Genomic DNA, 13,105 nt, shown 5'->3' on the forward strand with positions numbered 1-13,105 from the left:
AGAGAGAGGGAGAGAACCTGTGTCTGTGCGTGTCAGGGAGAGCATGGTGGCATGAATTGAAGCGTGTTGTTTACAAATCAGTCACATTTTCTCCGGTAGAGAATCACTTCCATTAAAGATGGCTGACGATGGAACAAGAAGCAGCTCAGTGGCCACATAGAATATATGTATCTGTCATAAGCATGAATATGCAATTCTGAGGTGCAGCATATGCTGTTTTTCACACCCTGACATCCTCGTAAAACAATGGCTCAGTGGTTGTTAGATTATGGGGAATGCAGAGGGACATGATTGTCATGTCTGCTGTGATAAACATTCAAATGGCCTCGAATTGGAGTTAACCCTATTCAGACCGGGGGGGGGCTAAAAGTGCCCGCACCAACTTTGACATCGTATAACTCCTGAATGACTTAAGCTATGACTACGAAACTTTGTGACTTTTCCTAAAATGAAGTTGGCTTCAGTGTGATACCAAAAGATTAGGTTTATCATTTTCGTTGTTGCCATGGCAACGGTTTTCTGACAGGTACGTCTGACAGAAAATCACTGATCTGAGTCTCATCAGTGTACCCTCCTTATTGCGTACTACTTATTGTATAGTTATTCCATTACATTAGCATAACTTAACCAAATATAATATTTGCTAAATTAATTATTATAAAATGTTGCTAATTTATGCTAATTTATGCTAATTTGATGACATCATCAAATACCTACTTTTACCTTTTCCAATGCAAATTTCAGCTCAATTTTATTTCTTATTTTTATTTCTCATTGCTTGTGTGTCTTATGTAGATCATGGCCTGCAAATTTGGTAATAATATATCCTGTTGTTGAGGGCTGAATGCTTGCGGCTATGTCATACGAAACTGAAGCCGCTTTGCCATATCTACGACGTGATTTTGTCACACAATTTTTCATATTTTTTACATTTTCATTAGCATCAGAAACCCTTGTCTACATTTGAAGTGGTCTGATGCACATAATAACTACAATTGATGTGCATTACCCAAGTTAGATGGAAAATACATCACAGTGACATTTTGGGCAATAAAACCAGGAAGTGACGTCATAATGACGTCATAATACCCAATAATGACACCAAACTGATGTCAATCATAGATTTTGGGCTGACGATCATCTCCTCCGAGTTTGGTGGTCATACGCCATTCGGTTCCTAAGTTATGAGGTGGGGGCCAAAAGAGCCCCCCCCCGGTCCCAGGAATGCCAAAAAAGCCCGGTCTGGATAGGGTTAATGTTGTGTGTCGAAAATGTTTACTTTTCTGAAGATGAGGGGGAATGGAAATGACGGTAAAGAACACCGAAGGGGTTTAGGGAAAGGGACGTGAGTATTTTGAGGATGTCTTTTGAATGAAACCACACAAGCTATGATTAAACATGACACAGCGTTTTTTCCATTGAAAGAATTTTCCCCCATCTTCAGTTGTTTGCTGACACATCCTCTGGAGTGTCATGAAAAAGCTTCATTAATGTCAATTGAAAAAGTGAAATGCATGTATTAAAAATAATTATTTTACACAAATTGAAATATATCAGGCCTTTGTTTCGTTACATTTCATGTACATCCAAACCTCAGAAATCTAAACAGTAAAATATATTTGTTTGTTTATTTACTTTAGTCTATATGCAGCTTTACCAGTGTAGCATATGGAAAGAGCTTTACATTCAATTATCAAGATAATTCATACTGGAGAAAAGCCTTACCAGTGCACCACATGTGGAAAGGCCTTTGGGGGGGGGAGTAGTCTCAAAGTCACTTTAGAGGCCCATCAGAAAGTCCATACTGGCGAAAAGCCTTACCAATGTAGCACATGTGGAAAGGCCTTTACAGAGAATTGTACTCTCAGAAGTCACCAGAAAACCCATACTAGAGAAAAAAATCACATCATTGCAACATGTATAGAAACTGGGCTTAGGTAGTGATCTCAAACGCCATCATCAAATCCATCCATGAGGGTCATGGAGACACTGACATGAACAAAAGGGAGATGGAATAAAGACGGGAAATCCACAAGTTAACAACTAACATAATACCATAACTTGGTCAGTAACACTATTAATTTGTATGCTTAATAGATAGGCCTATATTTGCCGTAGGCCTATGTCTGTGTCAAAAGTCCTGGGTGATCTTACCAACAGCTGTGATGATGTCAAGAAATGTTATATTGTTAAAATAGACCATTTTTACATGAAGAGACAAAATTATCTATGACTTGATGAATTACTTAGTGATGTGTATGTGTTTCTGTTGTTCCGTATAGGCCTATGTGTTTCTGTTTCTGTCTTGAAAACACTGCCTGATGCCTTGCTGTCAATGCTGCAAGGTCATTTAAAAAAAATAATTGGTCCCACAAGAAACATAGCAAAAACTAAATGGAATAAGTCATTCAAACGAAAGTAAAGGCAAAAATGTTCTTGTTTGTAAGAATTGCATCTCTTTCCAAGTCAAACTTACACATTGTCTGAATGTTATCATGATTGTTGCCAGGTTGAGGACCTTTGCTAGTTTTCCATTGCCTAAATTTGTTTACATTGCAGCAACAATATTCACTTGTATTGTTAGTCAGTATTTACTTTTTTTGTTAAATTGAAATGTAAATTTAGCAACATTATGGGATAAAAAAAAGAAATATCATAGATCCAAAAAGGGGTCCAGCCATTGAGAGTAAGGGTCCAGACAAAAAAGCTCGAGAACCACTACTGGACTTAGAATAGAATAGAATAGAATAGAATAGAATAGAATAGAATAGAATAGAATAGAATAGAATAAGGGTCTTGCGACGGGCTTGACACATTGTGCGATGCATTGTGGGATTTGTTGTGTTGTGCTTGTTATTCACATCACACCGGAAGCCTTTGTAAACTACAAAACCCAGACGGCAACGTTTCGTCATTCCTCGATGCCTTTTCTCCATTGGCCATCTCTTTCGTCCGCGCAGAAGGCGGCTGTAAACAAACCAGCAACAACATCGGAAGACGAACGCAGGAGTAGATTAAATCCACGCTGTGGACTTTCGTGTGTGGTGAGCAGTTGTGATATTTACAATAAAGAGGTAACGTGGCATACACTTTATGGACATTCGGAATGCATCAAAGAAATTCTAATGGCCAATTAGGTCAAGCTTACAAAATAGACATGTAGTCTAAGTAGCGTAGCTAAGTCTGGTTTGAGCTACACATGGCGACTGAAGAAGCTGGTTCTTTTTCCTACCAGCCAAACTGAATTCTCACCACCATTTGGCCAGTTGGCTGGTGTTAATTTAGAGCCCTGCTTCTATGTACAGTAGGCTACAGTAAAGTAAACATGCCTACAGTCAGCCCAGTCACTCCCAGGCGGTGCAGGAAGGACCCAGCAGTGCATGGCGAGACATGCATTCAACTTATCCAAATACCACACAGTCGAACAGGGACACTGGGGCAAAATCCGACTAGGACAGCAAAAGCAACAGAATTCGATGTATAGGCCTACTAGGCTAAAAACACGAGTACTTGCATGGAACTTACTTACTTCCACAAGCTGTCCCAACACTGGGTGAATGAAAAACGTTCAAAGCCATTTTACTGTTAGAGCATCAACTCAACCTTTTTTGAACAAACACCCCCTTGACCTCATCTCAAGCCTCCCAACGCCCCCTTGACCTCATCATAAGCCTGCCAACGCCCCTAGTATTAAAAATAAATAGACCAACGCCCCGCAATGGCAACTGAGCACCCCCCTCTCTGTATCCTTCTCAACGCCCCCTTAGGGGTCCCTAACGCCCCCTGGGGGGCTGTAAAGCCCACGTTGAGAAAGACTAGCCTATTATAGAGAGAGTGTATTCTCAGCTAGTACGATCTAACAGCCACAAGCCAAATTGGATGGTTAAAGTTCATTTAGGCCTATAGCCTCTGTTTAGTTTCTCTATATTTACACTTAACAGACTACATGAATACATAACAGACCCCATTTTAGCCTAAGCTCTTTTTGGGAAAGGGTGCCCTCTGCCTATTAAATCCTAAATATCTCAGCATCCGAAGCACACAAACATGAAATAAGTTGCATTTAAAAGCTAGGACCCGCATTTGGCACGAGAATATGCACATTCAGCTCTAACATACCCACATTTTTAATTAAAAAAAAAACCCTGAAATCTCAAGAGCCTTAATGCAGCGTATGTGTCTTAGGCGAGTACATTTAGGGTTTAACCCCAAAAAAATTGATACAAAAGGTTTTTGTATGGATTCTATTACTATTGGACCTGCTAAATGACATACTAAAAATCTAGTAAAATCTGACTTTGGGAAATGAGTTTTTTTCAACATGGCTGCCATAGGCTTATTATAAGCGTCAAGAGACACTCCAGGTGAATAGGCCAAAAAATTTAGCTTGCCGATATCACCATGAAACTTAATCCGGTGATTACTCACATATTTGTGAGAAAAAAATGTATTGCAAGTTTTCTGAAATGTTATGTTTTAATATGGTAATTGGACTATATCTAATTAAATATGCATTAAATTTCAAAATGCAAAATCTCAAAATCTGAAAAACCCAAGCTCAAAATAACACTTTTATTTTGTTTCTAGTAAGCCAGAAGATATCTTCAGAAGAGATTATGGACATCTCTTTTTGTTTTGTAGTAAATCTAAAAATCTTTGTGCAGACACACCAGCTAGCATTTTTTTTTCAAAACATGATTATTTAACATCTCTCTTAGATAAATAATTGAGTTTTATGTGTCTCAAGTTCTTCCACACATTCTTTGAGTCTGGTGGTATCATTGTTAGCATGCATCAAGGGCAAGGTCAGCTGTCCTCAAATCATAGCCTCTCCACAGAGGTGTCCTAAGGGCTGGTGCTGGGACTCCTATTTGCCATGTACACCACATCACTGGGCCACGTTATCTGTTCTCACAGCTTCTCATACTACTGTCACACCGATGAAGCACAGTTACTTTGTGCCAGATGACTCCACGGTCACACACATTTCCGCTTGCCTCTCTGAACTATCCACAAGTATGAAGGAATGCAACCTTCAGTTGAGCCTCGCCCAAATGCACTGCTGGTGATCCCAGCCAAAGATTTAGGTTACCATGATATCGAGCTCAATATGGATTCTGCTACTGTTGCCTCAAATAAGGCCACAAGAAATCTAGGTGTCATTGTTGATGACCATCTATCATTCTCTGACCACATAGCCTCAGTTTCCCAGTCATGTCCTCTTTCTCATGCCCTAATTGAATACAAGGCCCTGACCCTTGCCTATGACGCTACAACAGGCCCTACTCTGGCTTACCTGAAAGCTATGCTAAAGCCCTATGTCCTTTCAGGACATTGTCTGCCTCCAGTACCAACCGTTTCACCTTGCCCTCTACTTACACATGTAGTGGCTCCTGTCTATTCAGTTCAGCTGCTGAAAGACCCAAAATACCTAGTGACACCATGATTCATCACTGATGATGTGCCCTGACAAACAGCACATGGATATTATCATAGCAGTAGTGTCTTTATCCACCCAAACAGCACTCCAAACAAACAGATCCTGAAAACATGTTAGTTCATGCCAATGTAATTATCATGTAGTAACCTTTATTTTTAAAAACTTTGATCTTGAAAATGACACCTTTCCTGAAGTCAGATTTTCCTAGATTTTTAGTATGTTATTAAGGACACTTAGAGGTAACAAAATCAGTTGAAAAACCTTTTGTATCAATTTTTTTGGGGTTAGGTCTTTTTTTTGCATAGATGTACTCGCCTATCTCCAGGCTAAAATGGGTTAACCCAACTGAACCGTGTTTTGTGCATGGTTCTGTCTTGCATTTAAACATTGATACAAAGTCAGTTACTTAAGAGAATACAGAACCGAAGACCCTATACGGCAGGGGTGGGGAACCTTTTTCATCCGAAGGGCCACTTCAAATTCCCACAAGGGCCGCAAAAGTCCTCTGAGGGCCATACTATGAACACAAATCAGGATTTCCCCATGCAATTTAGGCCTATATTAAAGGTAGACACCTTCAAAACAGACCCCACTTTTTCCAGGTCCCCTGATTATAACTTAATTGTATTGGAAATGTAATTTCTAACATTCCTTCACAAAATATGTCATATTTCATGTGAAGCTGCATAACATTAAAATTACATCGGGGGCCGGATAAAATGGCCTCAAGGGCCGCAAACGGCCCTCGAGACACAAGTTCCCCATCGCTGCTATACAGTGTGCATATGTAGAATTGAAAGGCTCTATAGGTTACTATAGTAATGCCTTATATTGCTATGGTGGTGATGTGTATATCTTTACTTCATCCTTGCATGGTAATCACTCTACTGTGTTCTGTTGCAGCCACATATTTTTGGAATCCAGTTGACCATGGGTAAGTCTGGAGTAGTATGTTGGTTTTCACTGGACAGCAGTTGCACTGAGGCATTCATTTAACTTCAGATAGCTTTGCCAATTAAATAGAATACATACAAATATAGGCAATTGTTGTTTGGGACGATGGTAGCGGTATCTGTCGTCATTTAGCTGTGGGGGGGAAATTCTCTCTTTCTGCATTTGGAATTCTGTGTTAAAACTCAGATTGTTTTGATTTTTTTTTGTAGATTTGAATTGTGTCTTGAAGGTAGAAGAATTTGAAGAGGAAATTTGTTCAAGACAGGAAATAAAAAGGGAAGAAGAGCCTCATGACATCAAACAGGAAGAAAATACAGGTACGACTACAGAGAATATTGTTTGTAATTCTGACTGATCTCTAAAGCCTGTGGTAACGTACTGTAACAAAAACGGCTACATGTCGGCCCTACCGTGGTGCTAATGGTAGGGCACTCGTCTGCTACGTGGCTGACCCGGGTTCGATTCCGGCCCGGGTCCGTTGCCAACACTTGCCTGTCTCTCCCTCCCCACTCGCTTCCTGTCACCATCTTCTTCACTCACCCACCACCCCCCACCCCCCGCGCCCCGCGCCATAAAAAAACAAAAGCAAAAACGGCTAAATGTATTTATTTTCCTAAAACTACATAGTCTCGGCAACAACTGTCCATTAAATCTCAGTCACTAGTTCTCCCATCTCCAGTGGATTTTGGAATAGTGAATACATACAGTGAGTCCAATAAGTATTTTGCTGATTTGCAAAATTGACTGACATAATCAAGGATGAATGTATACTAGTGTCCTGCCCTCTCAATTAAAAGTGTATTTCCCCATTTCTCCCCTAATATTAGCGCCAGATTCTTGCAAATGCCGTTTGGGGTTCTACCTTGCCACTGAAAAAGCACACCAAGGTGTATTAAAATCGGTCCCAAAGTGTTTGATTTCACATGAAATGACCCCTAATGCTAATGGAACTGCCCTGTCTGATGTGAAAACAAATATTGCAATAAAGAACTTAATCTAAATCATGATTGTGCATATGTATTGTATGTGGATGTCTGAGGATGTTGATGTGTCTATGTGTGAAAAGGGTGTGTGTCTATGTGTGAAAATGGTGTCTATGTGTATGAGATGTGTACTGCAATATCTAGCCTGATGGAACTGAACAGTCTGATGTGAAAACAAATATCCCCATTGAGATGTGCTCTACTTATGTCTGACTATCTGTTTTCTACATCAACAGAGATCTCCATTGTGGTGAAGCAGGAGGAGGAAATAAAGCAGGAGCATCCTTCAGTTGGACCGCTCCCTTCTGAGGACACTAAAGTGGAGTTTGGACCGCTTCCTTCTGAGGACACTAAGGAGGGTGTAGGATCGCTGCCTTATGAGGACACTAAGGAGGGTGTTGGATCGCTGCCTTATGAGGACACTAAGGAGGGTGTTGGACCGCTGCCTTCTGTGGACACTAAGGAGGGTGTAAGAATACTGCCTTCTGAGGATGTAGGAGCGGAGCCCTCAGAGGATGTGAGAACACGCGCTGTGTCAGGTGGGTCGGAGCGAAGTGCAGTGTTTTTAGTAATGTCTAGTGGTTCTGAATGGCCATTTTGGACATAGGTGTCAGGTGGGCAATGCATGTCAGGTTGGGTACTCTTCTCTAGTTCTGGACCCCTTGTCAAATCCTGCTCTACTGCTACTTTACATATGTTTCTCTGACTGTTTGGAAACTGCTGTCACTCAAAAAATGCACTCACATGATTGGCTTGCCGCTTAGCATCCATTCCTTACCCTCCTCATAACGCGGGAAATCTATAACACCTGAAATATACCTTAATCAGCGTCGCTATCCTACCAAAGAACTGTCCATTAAGGTACGATACCCAAAAAAAAAGCCTATGCAATGTATCTTAGTCAAATAGACCATTCTCTGATCAGATCTGTGTGGTGTCCATGTTCGATGTAATCAGTCTTGCTATTCAACTGCAGGCTGCTATACACGTATGTGTGCCATCCAACCTTACATGTTCGATCCCGTTGGCTATTACATTTGGGGTAGCCAACCTTTACTTACTTGTTCGATCTCGTAGGCTACTACGTTTGGGGTAGCCCACCTTTACTTACTTGTTTGATCTCGTAGGCTACTACGTTTGGGGTAGCATACCTTTCATGTTCGATCCAGAATCGGATCCGGAGGCGGAGCAAGAAGAGGCGACTCCAGCCAAAAAGCGACGAAAGGGCGTGCCAGTTTCTGATTGGTTAGTCAACTCTGTAAATCAACTTTAATTTAATGCATTTGGGACAGCTGGGGCCAAATGATTAGGGACTGGGAGGTGATCTTAAGATGAGAGGTTGCTGGTTCGAATCCCACCTACACCTCTCCCTACACCTCCATCCATGGCTAAAGTGCCCTTGAGCAAGGCCAACTAACCCCACATTGCTCCAATATCCTGTACAAAAACTGCAAGTTTCTTTGGATAAAAGCACCAGCTAAGTGTAATGTAATGTAATGTAGGGCTGCACAATTAATCAAAAATCGTGATTTAATCGTGATATCGAGATAGTGATTTCAATCGAGATTATGTGGCAATAGTGACCTGCCTTTGAGTGTCCTTGAAGCCAGAACACACTGACAGTCTAGTAGTGTTTCTGGCCAGAAATCTCTCCACCTAAGTTTCATGCTATTGCCTCTAACATAATTATTACGATTTAGTTTCATTTTGTTCATTCTGTTCATAATTTATTCTTGTTTATATTTCATTGAGTTATAATTTAAAAGAATATTCTGGGGAAAAAAAAAACAATAATAGTGATTAATAATCGTGATTCTGATTTTGATCCAAATAATGGTGATTATAATTTTTTCCATAATCGTGCAGCCTTAATGTAATGTCGACTCATTAAAACAACTCAATGTATGAAGTCAACTCACTGAATCGACTGATGTCAACATATTTGTCAACTTGGTGCTACTTGTCTGGCTAGACCACCGTTAGACTACTTTTGGTCTCGTAAAACTATGTTGCCTAATCTTTCTTGCATAATCGTTTGTCACATAATACCTGTCAATATACACATAACATTGTGAATGAGTATTTGAAGAGTTTCATTGCAAAACGGCGTATCCACCATCTTTTAATTGTATTTTGTTTTTGGAAATGACTGTTCAGAGGTCCTATCACCTATGTGTGAATTCTTGCCACTCAAATATTTTGAGAACATACTTTTTAAACCTGTATAACATGCATATTGCAATGCAATGGAATGGAATGGCCGATCCGAAAATGTCAATTTCCCAACATTGTATAAAATGGATATACGGCGTTTTGCAACAAAACTCTTCATTTGCTCTCATTTGCAACTGTATGAAGTTTGTAACACTCAAATGGTTTTTTAATATTGTAGGTGCACTTGTGGAAATTGCAAATTAATGAAAAAGGAGTCTGAGAACATTTGCTGCCAGGAGATTCCACAGGTGAGTGAGAGCCCACCTGGGAAACGCCAGTTTTCTTTGTGACACTGCACTCCACAGTGCATAGGGCACACAGCAAAAATTGCATTTATGCCTCACCCCATGTAGGGGACAGCCCCAAACAGCATGCAGCGATGCAGCAGTCAAAAAACAACACGCACAGCCAGGCCTAGTGGTTAGGAAGGTAGGCTTAGGATCATAGGGTCGTAGGTTCGAATCCCACCCTTACCAGTCCTCCCTACACCTCTCTGTACACCCTGCACCCAATCACACATTGCCCCAGGGACTGTAACCAATATAGTTTGTAAATAACTGCAAGTCCCTTTGCATAACATGCTTCAGCTAAGTGTTATGTAATTTAAGCAGGGCTGGACATTGGCACCTGGAAACCTGCCAAATGCGGGTAAAACCTGGCTATGGCTCGCTAGCCACTTTGACAGGTAATTTATTCCTTGATGTGACGAATCAAGGTAGTTACATCAATTGATTGTATGTAAATGCAAGAATATTCTAAAGGGAAAAAAAAGGGAAAACCACTAGCCACAGTGGCCGGTGAGCTAAAAAGTCAGCATCAATTTTTGAATATATTATAGTGTGTTTCTTTAACAGCTGATCCGGGCACCAGGCTTGTACGGAATTCCGAATTGAATGAATTGAAATTCAAAGTAATGCCATAATGCGAACACTAGGTGGCAGCATTACCTTGTGAACACCACCACCTAGTGTTCATGGTGTACATTGAACACCACCACCTAGTGTTCATATTATGGAATTACTGTGAATTTCAATTCATTCAATTCGGAATTTCGTACAAGTATGCAGGGCACTGTATAGTAGCCAGAGTAAGAATTGCAACTATGCTGCTCATTGAAACTGTGCTGCCTGCTGATAAGTGTTATGTAATGTTATGTCATGTCTTTGGTGGATTTTTATATACAAGCTGAATTTATGAGGCATAAGCAGAATGCTAGGCTGCTTACTGCCAGGTGTTATGTAATGCAATGAATTTGGTTAACAGCTAAGAGTTATCTAATGAAATGTAATGTAATGTAATGGGATTGGCTACTAGCTGACTGACGGACTGTAATGTCATGTCTGTGTAATGTAATGTAATGTAATGTAATGTAATGCAATGCAATGTAATGTGTTTGGTTACCAGCTGACCCTGTCTGCAATGTAATGTAATTTAATAATATACATATATTAACATTACCAGCTGACCCAGCGCCTTGGGGAGCTGGCCAATCCGGTGCCAGGATGCATGACGGACCATCCAGGGTTCCATCCTGTCTGTCTGAACGTCTACAACCTCCAGAGAGCTTTCAACGCCTTCAGATACCACCACGGCCGCCTGCGCATCCGATCACTTAAGCGGTATACATTCATTTCTCACTTGAACGTCTGTGTCAACTCTGTGGGTGCATTCCAATATGCGACCTTGCGTCCTCCACTTCTGCTTGTGGACTCGTACCAGGAAGTAATATGTCATGATGACATCACTGACATCACTAACAGCATTATATTTCAATAGCTCGCAAAAGCTCAATTGTAAAGTAATTTTCTCATTTGCAAACTGGATGGTGAATGAAGAATAGTCCCCTAAAAATTGTTTGGCTAGCTTGACAGCTGGGAAACTTTATTGTTTTCTCCATGGAGGCGGGGCCAGGAGGCGGGTTGAGGCCACAAGCACAAGTGGAGGACACAAGGCCGCATATTGGAATGCACTCTGTATGTCTCACTTAGTTACTCTTTAAAAATGATTAATACGCTTCATTTCTCACTTAAACGCTCATGTTAAACAATTTACCAATTCTTCCAACTCAGACGGAATTGGGCTTTGTAATACAATATGACTTTGGACTTTTAAAGCAATACTGCACAATTTCTGGAATAATAAGCTCATTTTACACCTCCCCGTGGGTTAAATAATTGAGTTTTACCTTCCTCCTGGTCTCCCAGCTAGTCTCATGATGTTACCTCAGGTTCCAGGCAGTTATCATTGAATCTAAAGGGACCATCTAGCTGCTTGTTGGTCCCATAGGAGTCTATTATATACGCCATATGCTAGCTTGGAGGTAGCCATGCCACGTCCTCCCTCATATACATATCGTTTCTGAGCTCCGTAAAAATTGGGAACTCTACCCTCTTTGCCGGGAACCAATAAACTTTGAGCAGCTCTAACGACCCTGGGTAGTGGCGTGCACAAGGCGGCTTTGGCACAGCCTCTTCTGGCCTTTTACCTGTAGCAAACTGAGGGAGGCAGGCTAACTATGCCGTTTTGGAAACGTTCATCCTTATGCTAGGTGTAGGAGACCAAGTCTCGAACAGAGATTTGAAAGTTGATTATAATCAGGCTTAGCTTTGAGGCAGAATTTGCGCTGCCAGACTCGGAGAACTGCTGGGAATACAGGACACAGGTGAAACTCAATCATTAACTCAAGGGGCGGGGTAAGATGAGCTCATGTCCAGAAACAGTGCGGCTATACTTAAAACAACAACACTAATAATTGTAATTAAATATGAAATCTAACCTGAATATTGTTGTTCACTTTTTAGACGTTACAAGTTTCTGGCACGCTGGAGCCTGGTGACGTGGTGTTGGGGTCTCCAGGGGCGAGAGATTCGCGTGGGCATCCCGTCCTGCGTCGCTCTGCGCATTCGGCGCGAGTTTCCCCTCGTCCAAGGACCAGACGCCCCCAGACCTCCTCCCCTCCATCGACGCCAGAAAACTACAACTGGTGCATGTCATTAGACTCCGGACGACGTGGAACTACAGCTGGTTCTAGAACTGGTATAAGTCATTAGACTCCCCTCCATCGACGCCAACAACAACTACAACTGGACAACTGGTACAAGTCATTAACCCCCCCCCCCCCCATCGACGCCAGAGATTTACAACTGGTACAACAATAACGGTGGACCAAGTTTGTGTAAATAGTTATTAATACTGTAGTTTCTTGGGCATTTCATTGTTGTTTTTTGACTTGTGTACAGTATATCACGAAAGTGAGTACACCCCTCACAGTTTTTGCAGATTTGTGAGTATACCTTTTCATGTGAAAGCCTTACAGAAATTTCACTTTGACACAATGATTAGTGACCTTTTAACAACATATTTAACCGCTTAAATTTCTTGTTCACTCAGAAAAAAAACTAAATTCAGCCATTAATGTTTGAACATGTACTCACAAAAGTGAGTACACCCCAGATTAAAATCCGGTAGAGAAGGGGCTGTGTTGGCTCGAATCGTCTTGAAATGAAAAGGGATT

The 13,105-nt window shown here is 41.2% G+C and overlaps 1 protein-coding gene across 1 annotated transcript; it reads left to right on the forward strand.

Annotated features, from left to right (window-relative positions):
* The first annotated feature begins 2,968 nt into the window (after positions 1-2,968).
* Positions 2,969-12,880, forward strand: LOC134467491 (uncharacterized). The gene is made up of 8 exons (XM_063221364.1): positions 2,969-3,074; positions 6,344-6,374; positions 6,604-6,711; positions 7,614-7,916; positions 8,505-8,622; positions 9,770-9,839; positions 11,053-11,210; positions 12,393-12,880. The coding sequence occupies exons 2-8, from the start codon at positions 6,371-6,373 to the stop codon at positions 12,586-12,588; spliced, it is 957 nt and encodes a 318-aa protein (XP_063077434.1). The 5' UTR covers positions 2,969-3,074; positions 6,344-6,370; the 3' UTR covers positions 12,589-12,880.
* The last annotated feature ends 225 nt before the right edge of the window (positions 12,881-13,105 follow it).

Source organism: Engraulis encrasicolus, chromosome 17 (genome assembly GCF_034702125.1).
Source record: "Engraulis encrasicolus isolate BLACKSEA-1 chromosome 17, IST_EnEncr_1.0, whole genome shotgun sequence".
NCBI lineage: Eukaryota > Metazoa > Chordata > Actinopteri > Clupeiformes > Engraulidae > Engraulis > Engraulis encrasicolus.

Coding starts and splice junctions, on each gene's coding strand:
- LOC134467491 (XM_063221364.1), top strand. Junction 6,712..7,613: donor CAAACAGGAAGAAAATACAG/GTACGACTACAG, acceptor CTACATCAACAG/AGATCTCCATTGTGGTGAAG. Junction 7,917..8,504: donor GAGAACACGCGCTGTGTCAG/GTGGGTCGGAGC, acceptor TTGATCTCGTAG/GCTACTACGTTTGGGGTAGC.